The following is a 27,973-nucleotide window of genomic DNA, read 5'->3' as shown; positions in this document are numbered from 1 at the left end:
ACACCTGGGGTGCCCGGGAGGCTGCAGCTTCAGTCCATCTGCTCAGAGGGACTGACCACTTCCTGACCACTTCCCAGGCACCCCAGAGATGACCTTTTCCTTTGAAACACTGTCTAACTTCAGTTTGGTACTGCAAGCATTGGTGGCCTGACAAGCTCGTTAATGTCCTTTGTATGAACTGGCTGAAGCTCAGTGCAGAAAAAAAGCCCAGATAAACTTTCAAACATCTCAGATGCAAAAGCAATTAGGGAATACAGGTATGTTGGTAAAACCTCTTCTAGAAAATCATAATATTAATAAATGAGAGTTATCAGTTTGGATACTACATGGGGTCGATACTTACTCTTTAGTAAATGAAAATGTATACGTACGCTGCATAATCTCATGAATCATATTAACTAATCATGACAATGTATTAGCAACGTAATTAACTCATGAAAGGTATTTTGATTCTTTATGCACTGGGTCAGATGCAAACCATTTGGTGTGTAAAAAAGATTAATTCCACAGAAACTTGCTCAGGAACCAAGATATTATAGAATATCTTTGTACAGGAAAAAAGTGTTGTTTTTTTTTTTCCCCCAAATAAAAGTCCAGAGTTGCCATAACTAGTTAATGAATGATGATGTATTATGTGTGAAAGCTTGGAACTCTGTTCATCTGGTATTCTTGCATAATGACTATTTTATAGAGTACTTTCTTCAAGTCACAGATGTGACCAAGTAAATCCTTATGATAAAAATATTAAGCAAAAGGAACATATGATAGTCTGCTGCTGCTGCTGCTGCTAAGTTGCTTCAGTCATGTCCGACTCTGTGCGACCCCATAGACAGCAGCCCACCAGGCTCCGCCACCCCTGGGATTCTCCAGGCAAGAACACTGGAGTGGGTTGCCATTTCCTTCTCCAATATGATAGTCTAACACTATTCTAAATAATGAAAAGAACCATTTTCACAATAATATGAATTTATTGACAATTAAATGCTTGTTAAAACAAAAAACCCAACTCTAAAACACAGGAGGAGCTATTTGTGGCTCAGTTTAACACAAACTTTTTAAAAGGTGCTATGAGCTTCCTTTACATCTTTTACTGAGTGTGGAACCTGTACCTTAGCAAACAAGAAATACAAGCCAGCAGAATAAGATAAATAATAACAACTGTTTGAGTTGCTTTGTATACAAATAAGTTTTGATGTTTAGATGTATATATAAGAAGTCTGTCATCTTTCAGAAACTATTATACCACCTAATATTTAACTTTATGGTCATAAATATATGATTCATTTCCCTTTCCTCTTATCATATATTCACTCACCAAGTTCTATTATTCCTTTCCTCTAAATGCACTGTTTTTCCTTAAAATTTAAATGCCACATCCTGATGGATATTCTTACTGTCTCCTACTTCAAAGAGTGGAAAGTACCCTAGCTGTTATCCCATGCATTTCACCTCACTATTCTCCAACAGCCTGGCCATCATCTGTATCATCTCTTAAGGAAAAATTCCTTACCTGCCCCAGAATGTCTTTCCACCCACCCTCTACCCATCTGACTCCTAACTCAAGCTTACCTCCCCCTTGAAGGCTTCTCCTTTCTACTCCTTGCACTCCTGACCCTTGCCCTCTCTCTGCCTGTAAGCCTTAATGAAGAACCTAGTAAGATGGCACTTAACCAATGAATACATATGCAAAAAATAGAAACAAACTCAGATTTAGGGGTTTCACTGGTGGCTCACTGATAAAGAACCTGCCTGCCAATGCAGGAGATGTGTGTTCGATTCCTGGGTAAGGATGATCCCCTGGAGGAGGAAATGGCAACCCACTTCAGTATTCTTGCCTGGAGAATCCCACGGACAGGAGAGCCTGGCAGGCTAGAGTCCATGGGGTCTCAAAGAAATAGTCCGACACGACTTAGCAACTACACAGATTGACTTGCATCATAAGCATTCTCATCTCCCCAACCAGACTACATACTGCCAGACACTGTAGGTGACTTTATTTTGGTATCTCTTCTTCGTCTAAATTTGGAATTCTAAGAATTTCAGAAGTGAATACACTCGGGGAGAGTATGCCTGGTCAGGTTTCACAATTTTATATACTTGTGATAGACCTTCAGGCTAGTAGGCTCCTGTCAGCGTAAAAATAAAGCCAGATCTACTCTCTTACATGTGAATGCAGTGAACATCACTGGGCTGGGGCTTGCTGCTGCTGTTGCTGTTAAGTCGCTTCAGTCGTGTCCGACTCTGTGCGACCCCATAGACAGCAGCCCACCAGGCTCCACCATCCCTGGGATTCTCCAGGCAAGAACACTGGAGTGGGTTGCCATTTCCTTCTCCAATGCACGAAAAGTGAAAAGTGAAAGTGAAGTCACTCAGTCGTGTCCAACTCTTAGCGACTCCATGGACTGCAGCCTACCAGGCTCCTCCGTCCATGGGATTTTCCAGGCAAGAGTACTGGAGTGGGGTGCCACTGCCTTCTCCAGGGCTGGGGCTTAGGATTTAGTGAATGGTCTTGCAAGGAAGGAAATCTATGACTCTAGTGCTATGCCATGGTTCAGTCATATCTGACTCTTTGCGACACTGTGGACAACAGCTTGCTAGGCTCCTCTGTCCATGGGGTTCTCCATGCAAGAATACTGGAGTGGGTTGCCATTTCCTTCTCCAGAGGATCTTCCCAACCCAGGGATCGAACCTGTGTCTCTTACATCTCCTGCATTAGCAGGCAGGTTCTTTACCACCAGCGCCACCTGGGAAGCTGTGACTCTGGAAGTAGAATGAAATTGAGCATCTGGCTAAGTCAACACCTCTCTCAGAGCCCTGGAACATCTGGGAAAGGTGCTTGGATGCTGTTCTTGATGTAACGGTGTCAAAACACAGAACCCCAAATTGCGGTCCTACTGACATGTCTGCCAGCAGTCTTGTCCTGAGGAGGATGTCCCCAAAGAGGTCCTCAGTAAGCCTTGTGTTTCCGCTAATCTGCACACTTTCCATGTCATGGTAGTCTCTCTTCCCACAGATCTTGAAAAATGCTACTTGACACACAAGGCAGGGGCCTCGTTATGCCTATTAATAAAACAGAGGACTGGATAACCAGCCCTCTCTCTGGGAAACAAGGGGAAATTCCACTCTTCACCTTGGTTGGGGGCAGCATGGAGAATGAACTGTTTTGTCTTATTAAGAGAATCAATAGGAGCAGTTCCATAATTTAAAAAAAACATAGCCAGGATCCACAAGATTTCATCTCTTAAAAAAACTCTCTTATCCTATAACTAACGAGAACCTGTTGCATAGCGCAAGGCACTCTGTTCAGTGCTCTGTGGTGACCTAAATGGGAAAGAAATCCAAAACGGAGGGGATATAAGTATACGAATGGCTGATTCACTTTGCTATCCTGCAGAAAATAATACAACATTGTAAAGCAACTGTACTCCAAAAAAAAAGAAATGCTTTAAAAACTTGCTATATCCTAAAAAATAAATCTGGTAAGCAGAGTAGCGTAATTTTTCCATCTTACTTTAAATGATACAAGTCTGAGACCTTGCAGAACTTATAGTTCCACAGACAATAATTTAAGCATATGCAAATATCAGGCAATGAAATAAACACAGTTTGCTTTACTTGCAGTTCAGAGTTATCTTATGCACCACTTCTCCATTAGAAAATGGTGGTGGATGGCTTTAAAATGCACCTTTCCAAGCCTCATCCCAGACCTACTGATTCCGAGTCCTTAGCAGTGGAATCTGATTCCCTATATCTTGAACAATTTCCCTAGGTGATCCTCAGGAGCCCCCCTACCCCAGTTTCATAACGACTGTTTGACGGGGTATAAGCTCTCTCAGTAAACAAGAATATTCTCATTCCACAAAACCTTTACAGAGTATTCTCATAGGGGGCTAATTAAAACCTTTTTCTTCCACAATACTCTTAGAAAATGAATTCCTTTCCTAAAAGTTCTCTTCTTCGGCTGTTTACTCTTAGCCTCATATTTCTAAGACTCTGACAGAATATCAATCAGGATTTTCAAAATATGCCAGTATGTGGATGGAAATGGCCTATCATACCCATCAGTTGGAACGTTTTATTTACTGTACGGAGTTTGGTAGCGCTTCTGCCCGTAGGTTTCCCCTGCGTGGGAGGCCCTGCATTCAATCTGTGACGAGGGTTCTGTCAATATTGTGCCTTGCATCTGACTTGCCAGACTCTATTGGCTTAGTCAGGGTCATGGAACTTAAATTGTTTTTCTAGTCCTTGAAGCCAGTCGATATTTTTGAGATCCTAAAAGCTACCCAACGGTTATAATCACCAGCTTTTATTCTAAAATAGCATGATGATCATGTGACTCTTCCCTGTCCTTCTGAACGTATGTATTTGACATGTAAATTTCATGTCAAGAGAGTACTTTAGCATTCCTGAAACCAGCACTGTTAAAAGTCCAATATGTTAGAAGTAATAATGTGAAATACGTTGTAACACATACATTTCAATACTGGACAATATTCAATATTTAGAAAGTCACCGAGCAAGCCTCTGGTAAATGGACCATCCTCATTCATCTTGGATTTCTCCAACTCCCTGGCATAGTGACAATAAAGGAATAAAAATGATATAAGCATCCAAAAACAAAAGAGCATGGGAGATGGGAATAGCCATCAAGGGTGTCAACGAAATTTTGGAAGCTGAAAATCAGATGGCTGAGTGGTGATAACTGAGTTCTTTAGAGAAAGCTAACCCTTACTCTTGGTAGCTGCTGCTGCTGCTGCTGGTAGAGGAAGCCAAAAATCAACAAGATGGGTCAGGGTAAGGGATGTTGTAAAGTCTCAGGTGGCAGAAGCACTTCTGAATGCCAGAGCGCACACAAAAGGAACATGGGCTACATTTGTGTTTTGTGAAGCGGTGGACCAGCTACACAACTCCAGAAGAAGGAGTCTGGAGAGGTGAAGCCACAAGACTCCGGAATCCTACGTCCCAGTTCTGGCTGAGAGTGAACTGAGAAGCCGTACAAAACTGGGAGATAAATTGAAAGCCTACAGAAAAGTTAGTGAAATACGCTTTGCCACCACCACCACCTGCCAATTCCCTTCGTCTGCTTAGTTCCAGAAAGCCAGCCTCGAGATTCACAACTCTCTGTGATGAGGTTGAGAGAGTCTTTTCTGACTGGCCACTGCGGTAAAAATCTGCAGACACTGACCCAGTGACATGGCTGGGTTTCTAGCTCAATCCCTCTACAGTGAAGCCCCACATTTGACAAGCCTTGTCGAAGTGCACAGAGCAATGAATTAGCTTTATTGAGCCTCACTCTTTAAATAAACAAAGAGAAAAGCTTCTAACATGAAAGAAAGAAAAATAAAATGAGCATGTGGAAAAAGGGTGCTTAGGAGAAACAAAGGCAAAGCAGGGAGTACAAGGAAAATTAATTTTTAAATGAGAATTAATATGCTTAGGTTGAAAGGGATAAGTCAGAGAACAAAGAAGAGCTTATGAAAATTTAAAACGGATTCTTTACCAGCTGAGCCACCAGGGAAGCCCAAGAATATTGGAGTGGGTAGCCTATCCCCTTCTCCAGGGGATATTCCCGACCCAGGAATTGAACTGGTGTCTCCTGCATTGCAGGCGGATTCTTTACCAACTGAGCTATCAGGGAAGCACAAAATGTGATAAATAAAATGGTTAATTTTAGAGTTGGAATGTAAAGTTAAGAAAATCTCACAGAACACATTTTGTGAAAGGGCAAAGATATGGAAAACTGAAAACATACAAAAATTAGAGAACAATCAGGAGGTCTGCTACATGATGAATAAACTTCCAGAAAGTTAGAAAGAAAGAGAGAAAAGACAAGGAAGAAACAATCAAAGAAATCATATAAGAACATATCTTAAAGACACATTTCCAAAAAAAGAAAAAGGTCACAGTACCAGACATAGTGGATGAAAAATAGCTACATTAAGGCATATTGTCATGAAATTTCAGGGATAAAGTAAGATTTTAAAAGTTCTCAGAGTGAAAAAACAGATTATACACATAGAGTGGGAAATCCAAATGTCACTGGACTTCTCACCAGTATGAAAGCCACAGGACGATGAAAAAATGCCTTTTCAGTTCTGATGGAATATGTTTTCTTCACTATAATTCTACATCTGGCAAACTCTGAATCAAATCAAATGAGGATAAAGACATTCTCAAAAATCATTTTCATAAAAACAATCTCCCTGAATTGGGAGATGGGATTTGACGTATATACATTACTATGCGTAAAATAGATAACTAACGAGAACCTACTCTATAGCACTCTACTCAGTGCTCTGTGGTGACCTAAATGGGAAGGAAATCTTAAAAAGAGGGGATCTATGCATACGTATAACTGAGTCACTTTGCTGTACAGCAGAAACTAATACAACATTGTAAAGCAACTGTACTCCAATAAAAATTAATAAAAATTATCATCATTGCTACATTGAACAATGAAATAAACCACTGCTTCTCACCTGTAATGAGCTTTAAGAGAACAGTAAGACTAAAAATGAATAAAGAATTTTTGAAATAAAAGCCAATGTCCTGTACACCCTTTCTTAAGCACTGAGAACGTGCTCTACCAATTTGCAGGGCTAAGCCAAGAAAGAAGAGGAGGGATCAAGAAAACAGCACAGCACAGGAGGGGAGGAAATAGTTCAAGAATGATAGCGAAGGGTGAAGGCCAGCTGCATGACTTCAGTTAAGCAGCCGGCCAAGAAACGTGTAGGACAGAAAACTGGAATGAAAGTCTGTAAGTCTTCAGGAGAGACACTGAAGAAGAGAAAGAAACAGAGGGAGACAGAAGGAGAAAGAGATTGAGAGAGAGTGGCAAGTAGGAGGTGGGAGGAGGAGGAGGGAAGGAGAGAAAGAGGGAGAGAGAGAAAAAAACGAAAGAAAATAATAATCAAGATCATTTGAAGTGCTTGATCCTATTAAAGCTTTTACAGGGTCAGAAAAGTTGAGGACACATTGAAAGTAGGAGCAGAGACAAAAAAAAAAAAAAAGTGTTGGTCGCTCAGTCGTGTCTGACTCTTTGTGACCACATGGGCTACAGCCCACCAGGCTCCTCCGTCCCTGGAATTCTCCAGACAAGAATACTGGAGTGAGCTGCCATTCCCTTCTCCAGCTGATGTTTCAGACTCAGGGATCAAACCTCTGTCTCCTGCATTGCAGGCAGATTCTTTATCATCTGAGCCACCAGAGAAGCCCAGGGAGCAGAAATAACACCAATTAAAAACAGAGACAGTTATAAATTCCAGGGAAAACAAAAAGTTACATAAGAACGGAAATATAACCATAGCACACTGCATAGCTAAACTCTGAGGCACTATGCAGAAATCAGTCATGTAAATATAGAATAGTTTCAAAGTCATAGTTTGTGATCTATTTAGTTCTACTGAGAGTATGGGAAGAGAAAAAGAGATAGTGTGAGGCGGGGGTTGTTTGTGAGGAGGTCTTGCAACTGCATTAAATCCTTGTATTGAGAGTCGAATAACTGAAATGCTAAGGAACAGCAGTTTATGGAGATAAATAAGAGAAAATAACTGAATGAGTTGAAGCAACCACCTTTGGGAAGCAGAAATTAGAATGGAGGGGTAATACAAGGGACTGCTCTTTCTTATCCTAAGCCTTACAGTATGCTTGACTTTCTGAACTAGGTCATGTATCATTTGGAAAAAATCAATAATATATATATTTACAGAAACTAAACAAAGGGGCACCAAGTTTTTGAAGTTAAGAAAAAATGTGTCTTCAAAGAGACTTCCATGATGTCTGTGAATATCAGAGCTCTGTTCCTTGTGTGCAGATTCGATGGCTACAAAGCTTATAATATTAATGATATACCTCACAAGGGGCCCAATAGATTTCAGTAAAATCACATTGAAAAGGGAAAACATTCTGTAAAATATACTCATATATGGACTCATTAGGATAGACACAAACACACATATGAAGAATACAGTAGCCAAGTGCTTATGATTCATCTAGTCCTATAATTGCAACGAGTAAAAATTAACATCCCATTTTGGAAATTATTCACTTTCCGCTCTTCCCTGTAAGAATTATTCTGGGGCTCTGACTATCGCTGTCCCCCTCCTAGACCAGCCAAGTAGCCACTGGCTTTTGCTTTTACTTCGGCCATAGCTGCTCTGTTGTTTTTCTGCTTGTCACACACAGAGACAGAGTTTGCTGTCTTAGCAATCTCGTTGTTCTATAGGTTCAAGATAACCACCCTAGCCAAGGATTCTTTTTTGACTTGCCTTTCCAGGTCTTCTGTTGGATCTCAATAGCCGCTCTGTGTTATTTGTGCTAACCCTCTCCCTGTTGGAGCCGATCATCAACTGAAAATACATTTTTGGCCCAAACATTGATCATTGCCATCAAATGACTTATGAAACATCCCTATGTTTAAGACATAGTGTTAGGTGCTATGCAAAAACTAGCAAAAAAAAAAAAAAAGAGCATGATGAGAGATCCTGTCCTTGAAAAACAAGATCAGGAAAAGATAATTAGACATGACCAAAGTAAGTTCTGGTTATTCCATCACAGAAACGCATATTTTAAAAATTAGAAAGCAAAACAGAAGTTTTGATGAAGAGAAGTTTGGAAAAGGAGAAAAAGGAAGGGAGAGATGATCAAAGAAATAAGTTGTGCAAGAGCTTAACTTGGAGAAGAGTTGAAGGATTATACTAGTGGAAATTTTATTAATACTCTCATTGTCACTGTTTTAGCTGATGAATTAAGATTGTAAGGAGTGAAAGGGGATGTGAGGAGAGAAAGGAAAAGAGAGTGAAGGGTGGGGAGAAGGGTTCTGAACTACCCCTATAAGCAGGGATTCACAACTCATATACATAAACGACTAGAAAGTAATAATATCACCTCAGTTCTACTGGCAAATTGGATAAGGAGTCTTTGAATAAGTAAAGTGTAAACTTCTAAAATACAGAATATTTTCTTCCCTTAAAAAAGTTTTTTTTTTTCCTAATGATAGAATATATACATACATATATACATGTATGATGGAACATTTTAAAAAACCGAGTCAAGTATAAAGAGGAAAACAATAAGTGCTCAAATTTTACCATCAGAAATATCATTCTTTATGTTTTAGTTATTCAGTGTTTTTCTATACATATTAAAAAACACAATTTGGATTGTGACATACAAACTGTAATCTCATCTGCTTATTTCGCTTGAACTATGAGCATTGCCATGTGATCAATCATTCATTAATAGCACGATTTCCAGGCATACTATTTATTTTTCCAAAATGCTTATTATGGTCCTAATTTTCACAATCCCAAGTAACACCAAGAGCATAACCTTTGTATACAAATCGTTGCTCAATTTTTGCATTGCAAGGAATAATATGAAAATTCTGAGAACTGGAGCTGTCAGGTAAAACATATTCAAAATTTTGGAATAAATTATTTTTTGTTTTTCTCAATTTTTGGTTCCCTCCTTCTTGAAACCTTCAGGAACAAAGTGGATTTCTATTTGTTCCTAGGAGAAATGGCATTTGCTGCTAATGTCCCAAATAAGTAAACATCTGTACAAGAAAACTATCTCAAAATATATGTTCTAGTGTTCTAGTGTTATTGGCTTTGGTGCTCAAGTTACTCATTAAAACTAAGTGTTCATCGCGGTCCTTGTGGCCAACAAAGAATAAAATGAATTTTCACTAGCAACAGCAGAAAACAAATTTGAACTACACCTATGTATAACTATACTTTATATCTTACCTGTAATTCATGCTCATATTTGTGCAGAGTACTCGCATAGAGTGTAATTAACTACTCTGAGAGCTGTGTCAATACTTCTCCACAATCAGATAAAAGCACGAAATAAATGGTATGTTTGCAGAAAGATATTCCCATGTTTATATATGTATGTTGAAGCTTGTTTCAGTGGTGAGTTGATATTTCATTAAAAAGCATGATTTTGCTTGATGGTTCTTTATGAGGTTAAGAAACGATTATTTTAATGAGGAAGATTCTGTCCATCCTAAAAGTACCTCATGAGATGGAAGGAGGAGAGGAAAGCCCATAGATTTAATCCAGAAAACCATCACTTTTGTTTCTTCATCACTTGACAGAGTCCTTTCTAAACATGACCTCTGTGGTCCAAGGCTTCAGTTACTCACAGCTAGGCAAGCATAAGGACCTGAAATAGCACCTTTAAGATTCACGTTCCAGCAAAGACAGGAGCTTCATCCCAAGCTAGCAAATTTCAAAAGACATTCAGTGAGGGTGGGGAGGGAGGTTGGCTCATATTGTACCCACACATGTGCAGAGCTGGAATTAATCACCTTTGGTCTGGCTTGGAGGAAGGAGAAAAAAAAAACAAAAACAGTGGAGGGGGAAGCACAATTTGTATTTGTCATCAGCAGCAGATGACCATGCTGACAGCCTGCCATCTCAGAAACCTCTGAACTACAGCAAACACCTCTGTGTATCACCTATATTTCTGCATGCTTCAGAACTTAACACTGAAATGTATCAAATGCTGCATTTTCCAATAGTATAGTTTTAATGAAACCAGGATAAAACAAAAAAGTTCCCATTTCAATGATGTTTTTCTACCAGACACTGATGGCAGTTTATGTCAACCAAGCTATATTTTTATTTCTCCAGACAGAATTTCTTTAGAGCTGGTTGGCATGTGCAGACAAGAAACCACTGTGGGGCTTTGGGTTGGAAGTGCTGTGAAGGACAAGCATCAAGCCACAGAGCTCAGGCCTGTCTCTGCAGGCCGGCACCACCCTCAGCCCTGCAGTCTCCATCAAGCTTGGGGAGGTGGGGTGGGGGTGGGGTGGGCATACCAGGAGAGGCAGACACAAACAGCACCCAGTGATGCAAGATCTGCCCACCTTAATTCCCGGTGTTTCTAAAGCATCCCACTGTGGATGCGTATCCAAGTGCTAGTTAAGACCTGTTTGCACACGAGGGCCCCTAAAACAAAGACTTTTCTGCAAAATCTCCAACTGCCATCAAGTGTGGGCATCCAGAGAGGACCAGAGAACAGAACTGTGCCTCCACAATTCACATCAACTGGCAATAAAATGATGGCTTATGAAGTCACCCGTGTAGGGGTAAGGTCAGTAGGATGGTGCTTTTTCCCACTTCTTCTCCCCTTTGAGGCAGATAAAGTGTTAAATTAAAGGAGTGTTGGCTGCTGGCCACATTGATCAGGGTGAGGAGACAGTTGATGCTTGTCAGTGAGTATTCATTCACTCCCCAGTGGTTGGCACTCACTCTTACCATGGATCCCTACACCTGATAACCATGATACCATGAAGAAAGACAGCAGGAAAGAGGAGACTTGGACACAGCACTAAGAGACAGTCATCATCAAATTCTCCTGAATTATAGCTGATGAATCCGAGATGGTTTTAGTGCACTCTCAAGTCACAAGGTGGAAACAGCTGCTCAGTGCATTTGTATAGCAACAAGTATTGACACGCTGCATGGTCCTACAAAAATCTATCCTCCACTTCACTTTGAAAACACAGAAAATGTTCCCACCTTTGACTATCCGGAATCCAAATTTCCATAACTCAATACAGGGAAGACAGGCTGAGCATGTTCCGGACCTCATAAGATGGCTGTAGAGATCCCGAATGGCTCCAACCTTCCCGCCTCCCCAGTCTTGGACCACAGACAACCTGGGAGAGAAGCTACAGGAGAAGCAACATGCTGTGTCACGTGACCTCTACAGCCTCCCATGGAGTGAGCATCTTACGCCATTTTTGGTTTCTTATCTGCTGTCCAGAATAAAAGAAGTTCGATCCCCAAGCATTCAAACACAGGAAAGTATACTCTGCCACCTTGTCCCATGTCTTAGAAAGAAGAGAAAAAAACTCTCAACAAACCTAGTAACAACACAAGGATGTGTAGGAAGGATGTCTGAAGGTAATTAACCCCCTTATGGCCCAAGCAAGCAGAGCATCGCATGTCGACAGTCTGAAACGCACCCGAGAGCATCTCCAAGTGCCTCACTTTCACACTTACCTGACCGTGGGATGGCAGCGCCGGGTAAGCCATGGGCTGACTCATCACTCCTTTCTGCTTGATGAGGAGCACACGTTTCTGGTCCTCACTCAGGTGTGCCCTGGGGGCCTGGAGCTGAGGTGGGGGCTGCTGCGGGGGCTGCGGCTGTGGGGGCTGCTGCTGGATGTAGGGCGTGAGGGGGGTTTTGTTGGGATTGGCCATCGGGGGCGTCATCCTCTGACTCAAGTCGGCATTAAAGTGGGTCAGAGGCTTAGTGTTGCCATAAGTCAGAATATTGTGCTGTTTGTTTAAGGAGTTTGTACCCATGTTATTTGGCTGCTGATTGATCATATTCAGGTGATTCTGAGGGAGGTAGTTATTCATTGTCGTCTTCTGCAGGTTGTTGGCCATGGGAGGCACTATAGGATTTTGGTTGTTAAAGGCTTGGGGGTACATCATGGGGCTATTTGGTTTTTCCGCCGTGAAAGCTGCTCCGTAGGGACTGGATGGGGGCCCTAAGGGAGACCAACTGGAAGTCTGATTTGAGTGCTGCTGCTGCTGCTGCTTCTGCTGCATGAGTTTGGCCCTTTGCTGCTGCTGCGCGGCCATCTGCTTGAGCTGCTCGGCGGGGGACAGGTCAGAGCCGGGCATGGCCCCAGGGCCCGAGCCCGCAGCAGCCACCGGCACGGATGCAGGATTAAGGAGATAACCATTTCCGGGCCGAGACGGAGCCTGGCCCGGCGTGTGAGAAGGGTTCGGAGTTTGAGGGGATTGGACCGCACAGTTCGCTGGGGAGCTGGCAGGGTTGGGCGCCACGGGAGTGGTGGCCACAGAAGGTAAGTTGGTGGCCGCGGAGACGGTGGAGAAGGGAGGACCCGAAGAAGAAGGCCTGGCCTGGGGGGAGCCCAGAGAGACGTGAGCGAAAGGAGAGTGAGACGGGTCGCTCTTCACGCTGGCGCTCTCCTGGGATAGCGGGGTCTCTGTGGCCGGTTGCGAGAATTCCGGCTCCTTCTTCTCTTCAAAGTCTTCATTGAACAGGTCCTGTATGTCGTCTTCAGGAACGGTGTTGGCCAGTTCGTCTATTAACTCCTGCCACTCCTGATCGTTCAGGTTAATGTCCGAGAACAGCTTGTTCTGATTGGAAAGAGAGGTTTCTGATGTGTCTATGCAAGTAGGGTCGTCGAGAGGTTCTTGTTTGAGATCTTTGCTCTGCAAGATGGTGAAGCTGTCCTCCAGGTCACTACAACCATTCACAGGAAGTTTAAGTTCTGGGAGTCTCCCATTCTTACTCAGGTCTTCCAGAAGCCCAGGAGTGTGAGCCCCGCTATTCTGCAAGGGCAAAGAAGGCTTCAGGTCAAGTTGGTGAAGTGGAGAAGCTGAAGGCAGTGGCATGTTGTTGGGTAAATTGTTGATGGCTTCCATCCCCGTGGGAATGTCCTTTCGTATCCGCTTGCTAGTTGGAGAAAAGCTTCCATCGCAAGCCCCATTCTGCTGGTCTCCATTAAGTGGTGATCGGGCTCCTTCCAACTTCCTTTTCACAGTCTCTTGGAGCTGCAAAAGAAACAGGAAAGAGAATGACTAAATCTCCAAGTCACAGTTGACTCTTCAAGCATGGCAGTATGCATTGCTATGAACGAATTGTTAAATTATTTAGAACATATCAGAAAGATGTTATATATCTAATTTCAAAACTGCCCAGCCTTCGATTCAAATTCTTTGCGAAGAGCTTTTATCCAAAAGCAGAGTCCACAGGACTAAGAGATTGTAAGCAAACCAAAGACTGAAGGGTGGAACAAAAGAAAAGAAACAGTTAAGGCAATCAACGCTTGTCTTACTGGGAAGAATCATCTAGGAATATTTTTCAAATGAATGCTACATGTGAGACTGGGGCCAAAACGTGCCATACTCAAGAAAGGTGTTGATACCTATCTTAAATTCTTGTCACAGCTTAACTGAGAACATCAAGGAATTAACAATACTACAAAGCACACTGAAAATCCTTGAAGAATATGGCATTTAACGCATTTACTGAGTAGCACAGAAATGAAGATTAATGGTTAATATAACCCAAAACTTCTTTTTGGTTCTTATTGTACTTGACCTCCCAGCATCTCGTAACATAGTAGCCTGCTCTGTTCTAAAAGCAGGCATGCAAGGGTCCCCTGATATCACACTTCCTGGATTTCCTTCTTTCTTTCCCTTGTTCTCTTTTGTACTCTTTGGTTCTCCTAAATGATGGCATTCTTCGTTGTTTGGTCTTAAGCTTCCTTTTGCCTCCAGGGCGCTGTACCGGTTGTTTTCTTCTCTTGGAAAACACTCCTCCCCCTCTCTCGCCCCTTCCCTGGTAATAGCTACTCATCTTCCTGGTTGGATCTTAGATTTCACTTCCTCCAGGAAATCTCTCACATCCCCTCCCCACCCCAACTACAACAGGCACCTCTTTACCCCCACCTGTACTGGGATGGAAATTCTGGAATAAGTTTTTCCAAGCCACCTCTCCTTCCCCATCATAGGTTTTCCTGTACACTGGGACGGTTGCTTAAGTGTCTGTTTAGCAAGCTCCAAGAAGGTCAGGGCTACGGCTGACTTGCTTACTATGCATGTGTGGGGCTGCACATAGTGTTCAGTTCAGGTTCACAGCAGTGGTGAACAGGTGACAGCAAAGATGAGTGATTCTATTTCTAATTCACAGGTGCTGAAGGAGGTGAGTTTGGATCAGAGCAGGAGGCAACCCCACTGACATGAAGGAATGCTTGACTTTGAACTTCTACATTCCTGGTAATGGGATATCTAACCCTGGAGAGTGCTGTGTCTGTTTAACTGGACTTATCTGCAAAGTCCAGTTAAGAAAAGTCTTGCTAACTGTGGATTTAGTAAGTATAAACCTAATTCACCTGTCTGTCCCTTTCCTTTCTGCAAGGGCCAGTTCATAGGGCTCTAGTGAAGGAGGCTGACACAGAGGAGGTCGTGGGGAAACATGTGCTGGATGATGACAAAAGGAAGACTAGGCTGGGTTAGAAGGAGGCTCTAGTAACTTTGCAGAGTTGAAGGCACAAGGCAGAGAGACCTGGGGAGGGAGTGGGAAGCAGAGCAGCCCCGATCTGGGCCCTCTCCAACTCTTGGCAGAGCATCCCAGGATCGAGGCAAGAGAGGGACAGTCTTCCCTCTGGCCCCACATACACACAGGGAGGCACACGTGTAATAAAACCAACCTGGAGGTGACATGAGGGGTTCTAAGAAGTGCCACTTTATTGCTATCATCTCATAAGTAGAGAATTCCATTTTAAAAGGAAACAGAAGAGGTCTTTAAGTAAAAATCCAGTCTAACCTTTGCTCCTACACTTTCCTTTTTGAATCACAACACCAAACATTCTGTAGTTGCTTGGTAGACACTCCTGAATTGCTTGAAATCAGGCCGTAACTAAGACACACTGGAATTTGACTTCAAAGAAGATACTGGCTTCATCTATCGTACAAGGCAGAAACTTTGAGAAAACGAAGCTATTTATTGAACAAACCGGGAAACTGTGGTTCTGATCTTAGGTATGGCAGGCACTTGAATGTAGCTGCACAACACAGCGGCAAGGTCAGAAATGACGGGTGCAGAATCTAAAGTAAAACTTGGGGCCTCGGGACGTCTTGAAGGGATGTCAACCTTAAAAAAGGAAGCACTTGTCTTAAGATGAGGGCTTCCCAGGGGGCTCAGTGGTAAAGGAGCTGTCTGCCAATGGAGGAGAGCAGGTTCAATCCCTGGGTTGGGAAGATAACTTGGAGAAAGAAATGGTAACCCACTCCAGTATTCTTGCTTGGAAAATCCCATGGACAGAGGAGCCGGTGGGATAACAGTTCATGGGGTCACAAGGACTTGGACACAACTTAGTGACTGAACAACAATACAACTTAAAAGTGAACCTGACTTTGTATTTAAAGGTACAGATCCAGGATTCTGTTCTAGGCCATGAAATGGACAGGGCAAGATGGAGAAATGAAGACAAATGCTTTATTTACTCCTCTGGGAATAGTGGCGACTGAGACCATGGAGACAGACAAGTCTGGCTGGGAACCCCAAGGCTCACCTCTTACCAGCAGAGCAGGCCTGGCGGGGGGTGCGGAGGCGGGGGTGGTGGGTGAGGCAGAACATGGCAAAAACATAGAAATAGCCTTGTTGGCCTTGGAATCAGAATGCCTGGCTTCAACCCCAAGAACCCCCTCTAGGAGTTAATATGTATAAATGTTATCTGGTACTCAATAAATATTAGCTATGATTGCCCTCTGAGCATCCTTGGTGGCTCAGATGGTAAAGAATCTGCCTGCAATGCAGGAGACTGGGTTCTATCCCTGAGTTGGGAAGATCCCCTGGAAGAGGGCATGGCAACCGCTCCAGGAGTCTTGCCTGGAAAATCCCCGTGGACAGAGAAGCCTGGCAAGCTACAGTCCGTGGGGTCACAAATATTAGGACACAACCGAGCGACTAAGCACACACAAGATACCCTCCATTGGAAAATGAGTCAGAGGGACTTCCTGGTGGTCCAGTGGTTAAGAATCCACCCACCAATGCAGGGGGCACAGCTGTGATCCCTGGCGGGAAGATCCCACATGCTGAGAGGCAACCAAGTCCATCCACCAAGCTACTGAGCCCGCGCTCTGGAGCTTGCAAGTCACGAGAGAAGCCACTGCAACGAGAAGCCTGTGCGCTGCAAGAAGAGCGGACCCCACGCACCACAACTAGAGAAAGCCTGTGCACAGCAGTGAAGACCCAGTGCAGCCATAAATAAATAATTAAAAAACAAACCAAAACAGAGAGTTACATGAAGGTAGGGATTTTTCTGCTTTTTTCCACTACTGGACACCCAGGGGCTCACAGTACATACTCAGTAAATACATGTCAAATGAATGAATCCTGGAAAACTTAAACTCTCCTAAACTTTGGTTTCTTCATCTGCAAAATGGGTCAATAATATCTAGATCATACAGTTACTGTGAGGATGAACTTAAATGAAATAAAATGGAAAGCACTTAGTTTCATGCCTGGTATCCTGTAAGCACCCACTAAGCCTTAGCTATTATTATCTTAAAAAATGTGATTAAAAAGTTTTAAAAAAAATGCAGTGATACCCACTGAAACAACTGCAACTTAGTTTCTGAATCTCTAAATACATATAGGTACGATGATATATTTTTGTTCTCTAGCTTGCAATAACCTAATGTTTTCCAAGCATCCTGTATAACTTTTTAAATATAAACAACAAAAATCAAATTTGCAATTCAAGCCTGAGTCCAAGTGCTAATGCATTCGTGTCCTAGATTGTAGAACAGCACTGCATGGTTGGGGCTCAAATCAAATACATTTCCAGGATGTGACCCGAATGAAGCTGCTGAGTATTTCCTTTTCCTTGAGGGCCTAGAGTTCCCCACCACTGGCCCCTTTAAGCCAAATCTTGACATATATTTCCTGTACCAGAATTGGGAATGGAAGAAAGGTATTATAGAAGAAACATGTTACATTTTTTCTTTTTTTGTTGTTCAGTCACTCAGTTGTGTCTGACTCTTTGTGACCCCATGGACTACAGATGCCAGGCTTCCCTGTCCTTCACTATCTCCTGGAACTTGCTTAAATGCATGTCCATTGACTTGATGACGCTGTCTAACCACTGGTCCTCTACTGCCCTCTTCTCCTTTCATCTTCAATCTTTCCCAGTATCAGGGTTTTAGTTGTGTCCAGAACAGCAGAGCCATCTCAGCATCCCTCCTGTGTCCCATCTTTGCTAGACAGCAGGATGGTCTGAGAGTCTGACTCCCTCCTTATGTCCCTCTTAGGGGATGGAAGGAGAGTGGGCAGGAGGAGACAGGACCTGCAGGCTAAGGAACTCACAAGCAGTAACTCTCACGCTCACAACTGCCTACACATGAAAATGTCCTGGGGACTCCCCACGCCCCAAGGACTCAGGTCAGGGTCTCCTCCCTAATAACTTTATTTCAGGAAATCCCTGGGGAAACCATGGGAACAGTGAGAGCCTTTATTTTCTTGGGTTCCAAAATCACTGCAGATGGTGACTGCAGCCATGAAATTAAAAGATGCTTGCTCCTTGGAAGAAAAGCTACGATCAACCTAGACAGCATATTACAAAGCAGAGACATTACTTTGCCGACAAAGATCCGTCTAGTCAAAGCTATGGTTTTTCCAGTAGTCATGTATGGATGTGAGAGTTGGACCATGAGAAAGCTGAGCACTGAAGAATTGATGCTTTTGAACTGTGGTGTTGGAGAAGGCTCTTGAGAGTCCCCTGGACTTCAAGGAGATCAAACCAGTCCATCCTAAAGGAAATATTCATTGAAAGGACTGATGCCTAAGCTGAAGTTCCACTACTTTGGCCACCTGATGTAAATAACCGACTCATTGGAAAAGACCCCGATACTGGGAAAGACTGAAGGTAGGAGGAGAAGGGGACGACAGAGGATGAGATGGTTGGATGGCATCACTGACTCAATGGACATGAGTTTGAGCAAGTTCCAGGAGTTGGTGATGGACAGGGAAGCCTGGTGTGCTTCAGTCCATGGGGTCGCAAAGAGTTGGACATGACTGAGTGACTGAACTAAACTGAACAGGAAGTCCCTGGCCCTTCTGCTTCCCAAAGATGGAAGCCTCTAAGTATGATTTGTGCCCTTCTGGAAGAATCACAGGAACTCTTCGCCGAGTGTCGGCTTCCTTGTTCCGCTGTTCTCGCTTTATTACATGTGCACGTTTTCTCCCATTTAGGGACGCTGCGGGGCCCGGAGCTGAAGTCATCCACTGCCTGTGACAATGGGGGTCTGTCTTGTGTGTCAGTTACTCTGAAGGAAACAAATCCTCCTCCACAGTGGGTTCAGCGTAGGTCTCTCACCTACAGTGTGGCCTGATGGCTGTGTTTCTGTGAAACTCTGTGTGTGTGTGTGTGTGTGTGTGTGTGTATGTGTGTGTGTTGATAGAGAGAGTTGAAACAGGGAGAGACAGAATGGTTTGGGATCAGTGGTATGACATCCAAACCAGTAGTAATAAGAACAGCGAAGCCTTTGGGGTTATAAAGCACTTTTATGCAGGATCATATATTATCCACATAGCAAACCTCTGGGGAAGGTTACGTGTGTGCTGGTCTGATGGCTCTACAGGAGGTGAAATGGAAAGGGTGGATAATACCCAGAACAAGGAGGAACATGGCTGAGATGACTGGACCTCTATTGACATTTCCAGCAGGTTCTAAACGGTCCATGAGAAAGATATTCTTTCTTCCTGTAGACTTTTAGCAGTGCCAGTATGCTTAAACAAAGCAAAACAAAACAAAACTCAACTCTTATGGACTGTCTCTGACTTTGCATGAAATTGGGGAGGATCTGGGAGCCTGGAATAAAAATGATGATCCTGCTATTAAGATGATGAAGATTTTAAGATGGAAGACATTGGGGGGTAACCATCAGATTCCTGTCTCCTCCTCCTACAGAGTCTAAAAGGTGGGAAGGATTCACTTGAACCACCTTACAGAGGAGGAGATTAGGCATAGTGAGGTTAGCACTGTGTCCCAGAGCCTGGGGTGGGGGGCAAGGTGGGGCACTCAACCTGGATTCAAATTCAGACTCAGGTGACTGCATAAGCACTTCCCCTCATGCAGGTGGTGAAGCACAGCCATGCCTTCATCAGTGACCCTGGGATCCAATGCTAAGCATGATGAAGTGTTTTCAGACATTTTCAGGACTCATCCTTATTCCACCTTCTCCCCACCACCTAAAGCCAACTGCACCTCAAGGACATCTGTTCTTATCACTGGCGATTTTTATCTTAATAAAAGATTTTCATCTCATCTTCCACTCCCAAAGCCACTCCCTTAGTTCAGATCACCAACACTGCTCTCATGATTTCGGCAGCAGCTCCTGACTAGCCTCTCTGCTCCAGTCTTGCCTCTTCTCCACCGATTCTTTCTGTTGTCTCTCTGTTGGGGCTGTGATTTTTCCTTATAAAATGTGAACCCATTCTCCACTTGCAGCTCCTCTGGAGCTGTCTGCTGTCATCAGCATCATCTAAGCCTCCCACAACAGCCCTCCACAACTTGATCTTTATCACTGCTCACCTCTCCAGTCTCAGCTATCACCTTGACCCTTCTTCCCCTCCACTGGCCCTCCAACTCCAAGCAAATCTAAACCTTCAGCTCTACTTAATTATTTGCCATTCTCAGGACGCATGGTGTTTGTTCTCTGTCTCTCTGAGTCTTTGCATGTGTTATACTCTCACCCATCTTCTTCACCTGACTAATTCTGTTTGTCCATCACCATACAGTTCAGATTCTATACAGTCTCTCATGACAGCTCCTCTGCACACATCCTGATCTTGGAGACCCTTGATGTGCTTCCATAGCACCTAATACACATCATACCGTAACAGCTCGCCTTTTCCTTCATAAGATTGTAGGAATGAATGAAAACTAGAAAGATTTCTCAAATAACCATACTCAGTTTGTGTAACTGATCCCTAAAGCAGGCAGTTGAAAATGTTGGCCTGTAAGGTGTTTTAATGACAAGTAAGTAAATGTATTTTTTTGGGGCTCCAAAATCACTGCAGATGGTGATTGCAGCCATGAAATTAAAAGACGCTTACTCCTTGGAAGGAAAGTTATGACCAACCTAGATAGCATATTCAAAAGCAGAGACATTACTTTGCCAACAAAGGTTCGTCTAGTCAAGGCTATGGTTTTTCCTGTGGTCATGTATGGATGTGAGAGTTGGACTGTGAAGAAAGCTGAGCGCCAAAGAATTGATGCTTTTGAACTGTGGTGTTGGAGAAGACTCTTGAGAGTCCCTTGGACTGCAAGGAAATCCAACCAGTCCATTCTGAAGGAGATCAGCCCTGGGTGTTCTTTGGAAGGAATGATGCTAAAGCTGAAACTCCAGTACTTCGGCCATCTCATGCGAAGAGTTGACTCATTGGAAAAGACGGATGCTGGGAGGGATTGGGGGCAGGAGGAAAAGGGGACGACAGAGGATGAGATGGCTGGATGGCATCACTGACTCAATGGACATGAGTTTGGGTGAACTCCAGGAGTTGGCGATCGACAGGGAGGCCTGGCGTGCTGCGATTCATGAGGTTGCAAAGAGTCAGACATGACTGAGCAACTGAACTGAAGTAAATGTATTATTTATTTTGGTTATTTTAAAAGTCTGGAAATGGCCCACAGACTGTCCCTTCCTTAAGATGTTGGAGAACTCTATGGGTCCAGGAAACCTATGTTGAGAACAACTTGAGAGCATATGAACAGCATCATGGTGAGGAAGAGTGAATTTGAAACCCAGAGACTTTACATAACATTACCAGGTTCATAGGTTTTGACATGTTTGTGAACTCAAAATGCTGGATATTTTCATAGTTGAAAATTTTAAATTTCCTTACACAGGTTTTGAGTGGTTTTCACCCACCAACGTGCCCTTTCCAACCAAAAGTGTGGGTGAACTTCCTTCACCAAATAGTAGAGATATAAGTATACAAGAATTAAAGGTGAATTGCAGGTGCTATAAGTAATTTAGAGGCTCCAAGAGAATATTCTGGTTATTCTAATCTGCTCTGGTCAAACCAGAAGATGATTCACAGAATCAGTTTTCATATGGTTATTTTCTTCTCATTCTATCAGTAGATAATAAGCTATGAACATATGGATAAATCTGACTTGCTTATTTAATATATTTGATGAATGACCCAGAATATTCATGTGTTAGATATATTAATTAGTAGAATACAGATAGAGTAGAAAACATTTCCAGAACTGTCTTCTAGATTCAAGTATCCTTAGAAAGGATCTTTTGAGGTTTATTTAGAGGATCAGTTTTCTAGATCAGTGACTTTACAGTGACTTGGGAAGCTTTTAAAAATGCAGGTTTCTTGGTCCCACGTCCTCAGTTTGATTTTATCCCCCAAGGTGGGGCCCAGATTGGGACACAGACTGGTGCCACAGGCATCTAAAGAAATGTAATAAAAACCTCAAATTTCTCTGAGTTCGTCCAACATTCCCAGTTTTTAGAAATTCCTATCTATACTAACAATTCTGTCAGAGTCCTGAAATTCTGAAGTTGTCCGTTTGAGTAAAAATGTATACGCACACAAAGCTAATGAATGTCAGTATCAGATGTTCCTGGGAATCCCCTGGTATCCTGTGGTTGGGACTCAGTGCTCTCACTGCTGTGGGCCTGGGTTTGGTCCCTGGTCAGGGAACAAAGATCCCACAAGACACAGAGTGGCAAACAAAACAAAACAAAACAATAAACAAAAAAACCCCAGTAAAATATCATATGTTCCCGAGTTGACTGGAGATGCTCTGGGACAGCTCATACACAAGATCAAGAAACAAAGCTCTAGATGGAGATATTTCCAAGCGTAGGGGAGCTTGAGTCCTGTAGGAGCTTGCTGAATTTCTAAAAGACTTTACATGAAAATGTTTCTTTTTTACATTTGAGGTTTCTCTGAGTAGGATAATATCCTAGATCATTTTCTCCCTCCATATGATACATACTTACCTTCATTTTCATTCCTCATGAACTGAGGGTGTGTTGTATGCCTGATGGGTGGGTTCATCCCCAGAACAAAGACCACGTCAGAAAGTGAATGTATGTCAGATGTATGTTGAGAAAAGTCAAATATGTTTGTTTTAAGGGAATCTACGTGACGAGTCGACATGTCCAGATAGCATCACCAATTCAGTGGACATGAACTTGAGCAAACTCCAGGAGACAGTGTAGGATGGGGAAGCAGGGCGTGCTGCAGTCCATGTGGCTGCAAAGAGTCGGACGTCACTTAGCGACTGAACAGCAACAACTTGAAGGGTAGAGCAACCCAGATGAAAAAGATAAATCTTATCATAACATCTGAAATCTGCTTTGTCAGCCTTTACACTCCTAACATTATGTTAGAGAGAAAACAACTTTATTACCTAACAAAATTCATATGAGTTTAAATACAGACACACAGAAAATTTGCCTGAGAGCCAAGAGTTTAAAACCTCTACCTGTGACCATTCCAGGATACAGCTTCTTTGGACCTAATCAAGAGGAAATTTGGGTCTTTGGAGAGGATGTCAGTTAAAAACCTGACATATCCTCTGGTCCCAGTCCAGTTGTTGGGAGTCAGTGCTTTCAATGTTGTGGCCCAGGGTTCAATCCCTGGTCTAGGAACTAAGATCCCACAAGGGCAGCACAGCCAAAAAAGAAAAGAAAAGAAAATCTGTGTTCTGAAATGCTCTGTGAAGAAATGGATCATCTTCAAAGTGGCCTCGCCCTCCCAGAAAGCATCTGAAACCTCAACTACATAGGCCCAAGGGGACGCTGGGGCATTGCTGAGCCCCCAGCCCAAAGGAAGAGGACCAGGTAGAACATTCTGGGAGACTTTGAGTTTAGCTTTAGAAATGACCATGATCTTTTACCTTTTTGCTATTATATATTGTATTGCTCAGTCACCCAGTCATATCCGATTCTTTTTAACCCCATGGACTGTAGCCCACCAGGCTCCTCTGTCCCTGGAATTCTCCAGGCAGGAATACTGGGTGGGCAGCCATTGCCTTCTCCAGGGGATCTACGTGATCCAGGGATCGAACTCGCATCTCCTGCGTCGGCAGGTGGATTCTTTATCACTAGTGCCATCTGGGAAGCAAACTCTATTCCCAAGGCATCTTAGATATGTACACACAAGAGCGGTGGTGCCTCTTTTCAGTGTCCGGAATGTGGATGTCCGCCCAATTCCAGCTGCAAGCTGCTAAGTTAAGACATTCTTTAAAAGCATTTAAAATCTTTTGTGTGTGGCTGAATTTTTAGGTACCCTTTTATCCTTCAGGTATGCCTAACCTGCACCACCTGAGTCGACAGCAACACATTGAGAATGGATCATAAAACACCAGGAGCAGTGGTGGTCAAGGCCCTTAACCCTGAGAAATGCCATCTCACGATGTCCTCAAATCTCCATATTGCCAAATACATGAATGTTGGTAGAGGCTCTTGGCTTTCTCTCGATTAAACAAATAACATATTTTCATCGCAAGTCAGGTGAATTATGTGTATTCTTTATATCTGAAGTAGTGAAGTTTTTCACAAGCTCCATATATGTAGTTCAAATTGGTATTTCAGTGAATTTATTAACTGTGTGTTGAAACGGAGACTATCTCTGCAAATGCCAACTTTCAAATCTCCTCACAGACCTAACTAGTAAGTTTTTATTAGAAAATCTGATTCACTGAAGATTTTATTGTCATTTAATCTTCTAATTGGCTGAGACCTTGCAATGTACCAGGCATCATGCCACATGCTTTATGTATATTGCTGGTGATGGTGGTTTAGTCGCTAAGTTGTATCTGACTTTTTGTGATCCCATGGACTGTGTAGCCCACCAGGCTCCTCTGTCCATGGAATTCTCCAGGCAAGAATACTGGAGTGGGTTGCCATTTCCTTCTCCAGGGGTCTTCCCCAGCCAGGGATTGAACCTGGGTCTCCTGCATTGCAGACAGATTCTTTTATCAATGGAGCCACCAGGGAAGCCTGATCGTTAATCCTCACAATACCCCTATGAGGATGAGGAGTGGGCTCAGAGACTGTGGTCATTTGTCCCAGGACACACGGCAGAGCCTTACTGAGTTGCATCTGCCTCTCAAATCTGCATTTTCACTTACTGCACTGTTCTGCATATGATGACTCCTGTCCTGATCAAACACGAGCAAACCTGGCTCAGAAATTCTGGGAAAATGTTTTCGACACTGGTGTCGTGACGAGCTAAGGAGGATGTGTTCACGTGTTTTGAGTCAGAGCTCCCTGATTCACAGAAAAGCATTGTGCTCCTCTACGAGGAAAGATGTTACTCTGCAAATTTAGCATGTGTTTGAGAAGTGATGATAGCTGTAGCCTTGAAAACTTCAGGAGGGAGCAGATGTGTGCATCCCTTGGCAGCTTCCTTTGCTCAGTAGCTTTCTGTAGGAAAAGCTCCGCTGAGATCTGCAGTTGCCATCAGAATTCTACAGTCTGAACGCCGCACAGCTCTGTCTTTTCAGATACACACACACACGTACACACACACATACACGACACTACATCTAAGGACAAGAAACAATTTCCTTAGGAATATCTCCTCCTAGAACGTCTTGCATACATTAGCTACTCAAACACGCCGGTGTGCATGACCTTGTATTACAATCTGAAATTCCTAACGGGATTTTATTTAGAGCTGTAAAGAAATGACAGCAAAGGAGGTCGGGGAAGAAGAAGGGAAAACCATAGGGAGGAAGAGGGCAAATGGAAAGATCAGATCTTATCTTCGTCCTTCACAGCTGGAGACTTACACCAACAGCACAGACCAAAGAACAGGCATGTTGGAACGAAGCATGAGGTTTCAATCTGTTTATTTTCTGGGAGGAGAGAGGCAGCAGGAGAAATACTTCAGGGAGGCTGAGTACTTTTCTCTCCCTTGGGTAGGAATCAAGAATATTTTTATTTCACTGTTTACTCAACATGTCCCTTCTTTTTAATGAGAAATTCTCCTTTTTGTTTATAGCCCCTTCCAGGAGTGCCTCCATCGTACTGACGTCCTGTCCCACAGCTCATGGGATGCAAACAGCCCCCAGCGCCTGGTCCTGACACCGCTTTTGAATAAAAATCCAAGCACGTGTTTATCTCCCTTTGGAAAACAAAAGTATTGAAATAAGATCTCTGAGTCTATTAAAAGCCTCTTGTTTCCCTCAACGAGGTCAGACATTGCTCTTCCTTGTAAGTTGGGAGTTTACAGATAGCAAAGGAAGAGAATTCTTCATTTCTCTTTCTCTTTCTCTCTCTCTCTCTCACACACACACACTGTACACAACACACACACACACCCCCCATCTCAGTGAGCACACAGGACGTTATTCTTATTCCTGGATGGCGTCTGACTCTCACACCTCCCTTTCTTAGCAGGTTTTTGCCCCAAAGCTGAAAGCTAAGGGCTCTCCTTCAGTTGCCAGCAAAGAGATCACCATTATTTATGTCTTCAGGGTAACTTTGTCCACAAATAGGAGACAAGGCAGGAAGAAGGAAAGGGTTTTTCTCTCCAGGATGAATCTCCCGGGGGTGGCGAGGTCCATGTGTAGACAGGTGCTTTCTCACTTTCAGGCAAACATGGGTATGATTTAACCAGCTCTGAGGATGCTCCAGTGGGCAGAGGCAGGCAGGGCACCACGCACTCAGCCCATAAACAGCAGAGCTCCGGAGGCTGTCATCTGTGGGGAGAAGCTGCTCAGCTTCATCCCACCGGCTGAAATTCATTTTTCAAAAGAAATTAGACCAAGGTACTGTTGTTATAGCAACAGTCAGAGTCACTTACACAGCCTCTTTCCCACAACCTCACTCTGACTTCCTGGGCAGCGATTTTAGTTATGCACAGGGAGTGACCACGGCTGAGCCGGGGTGGACCCTTTCTTTGCCCTTTAAGGAGTGCAAGCCTAAATCCTCTATTCCAATCCTCTAAAGCTAAAAGACCAGACCCTCATGTTTCACAGAGCTCTCCCAGTCCTGAGAGTCAACAAACAGGGAAGATCAGAGAAAAGCCTTCGCATCTGATGTTTTCATCTCTTGGGTAGGAACTGGGCACGCGACCACTGAATTTTCTGGGGTTCCCCAAGTACTAGCTGTTTCACAATGAGAATTTCCAGTGAGTCTGGTAACGTTGGCCATCACCACCACATTCTGAACTGCTTTATTACTTTCATCCTCTGGGATTTTATTCTTGGGGGTGTGGAACTCCCAATATGATAGCCTAGTCCTAGCCCCTGGAAACAACCATCAGCTCCAAAATGCCACTTTCTTAATGAAAATGTACATCTCTTACCAAACCTTTATAGCAAATAGCCTATTCAGGAAGACAGCAACATAAGAGTGGTAAAAATCTATGAAGCCAGTGCTCATGATGACCGTGAACTGTGTCCCTCCCCAAATTCATATGTTGAAGTTCTAACCCACAACAGCTTAGGATGTGAGGGTATCCGGACAGGGGGTCTTTAATGAGGTCCTATGGGCATGCCCTCATCCAGTCTGACTGGTGTCCGACAAGAAGAAAAAATTAGGACACAGATAACTCACAGAAGGAAGACCACGTAAAGACACAGGGAGAAGATGGCCAGGGACGAGCCAAGGAGAACGACCTCAGGAAAAAGCAATCCTGCTGACACCTTGAGTTTACGCTTCCAGTACCTGTAAGGAATGCATTCCCGAAGTTGAAGTCACCCAGGGTGTGTGCTTTGTTATGGCAGCCCAAGTAGACTAATGTAACCAACAATCTGATTTAGATGTATCTCTATTCTCTCAGTTAGGCACTCAATAACTATTTTAGAGGAAAATCCTGCAAGACGTGTTCACACATTGATTCAATGAATGGAAACCCTACAGCGTGCCGAGTTCTAGAGCGGGCACCAGGGACTCCACAGTGAATAAGATTCAGTCTCTGATCTCCGGAGTCTTCAGAGTGGAGGGGAAAGAAGCAATGAACAAGGACAAGATAACTTGATGTAGATGCCTGTGCCGTGGAAGCACAGCGTGCTCCATGCTCGGTTGCTCAGTTGTGTCTGACTCTTTGTAACCCCCTGGACTACAGCCCGCCAGTCCAGCTGAGGTAAAGCTTCCCTGGGGGACTGTAATGTAAGCAGAGATGTGAAGGAATCATAGTGAGGAGAAGACCAGAGGAGAAGAAAGCATGGCTTCTAAGGGATACTCAAGTGGGGGCGCCTGGCTTGAGCCAGAGTGTGAGGGGGGTAGCACTGAGAAACGAGGCTGGAGCATGGAGAGCTGTACAGATTGTGGAGGGTTTGTCTGCCATGTTAAGAAGTTTGGACTTTGGAGAAGGCAATGGCACCCCACTCCAGTACTCTTGCCTGGAAAATCCCATGGATGGAGGAGCCTGGTAGGCTGCAGTTATGGGATCACCAAGAGTCTGACATGACTGAGCGACTTCACTTTCA

The 27,973-nt window shown here is 43.6% G+C and overlaps 1 protein-coding gene across 5 annotated transcripts in view; it reads right to left on the bottom strand.

Moving 5' to 3' along the window:
* Window positions 1–27,973, bottom strand: part of MAML3 (mastermind like transcriptional coactivator 3) — a 459,812-nt gene that overhangs the window by 168,415 nt on the left and 263,424 nt on the right. For all 5 annotated transcript variants that reach the window (XM_061384148.1, XM_061384147.1, XM_061384150.1 and 2 more), the window contains exon 2: window positions 12,018–13,547. In XM_061384148.1, the coding sequence (XP_061240132.1) occupies window positions 12,018–13,547 (1,530 nt within the window). The remainder of the gene's footprint in view (window positions 1–12,017; window positions 13,548–27,973) is intronic.

This window comes from Bos javanicus, chromosome 17, assembly GCF_032452875.1.
Source record: "Bos javanicus breed banteng chromosome 17, ARS-OSU_banteng_1.0, whole genome shotgun sequence".
In the NCBI taxonomy this organism is placed as follows: Eukaryota; Metazoa; Chordata; class Mammalia; order Artiodactyla; family Bovidae; genus Bos; species Bos javanicus.
The sequence above is the reverse complement of the archived record's forward strand: the minus strand, read 5'-3'. Positions and strand labels throughout refer to the sequence as shown.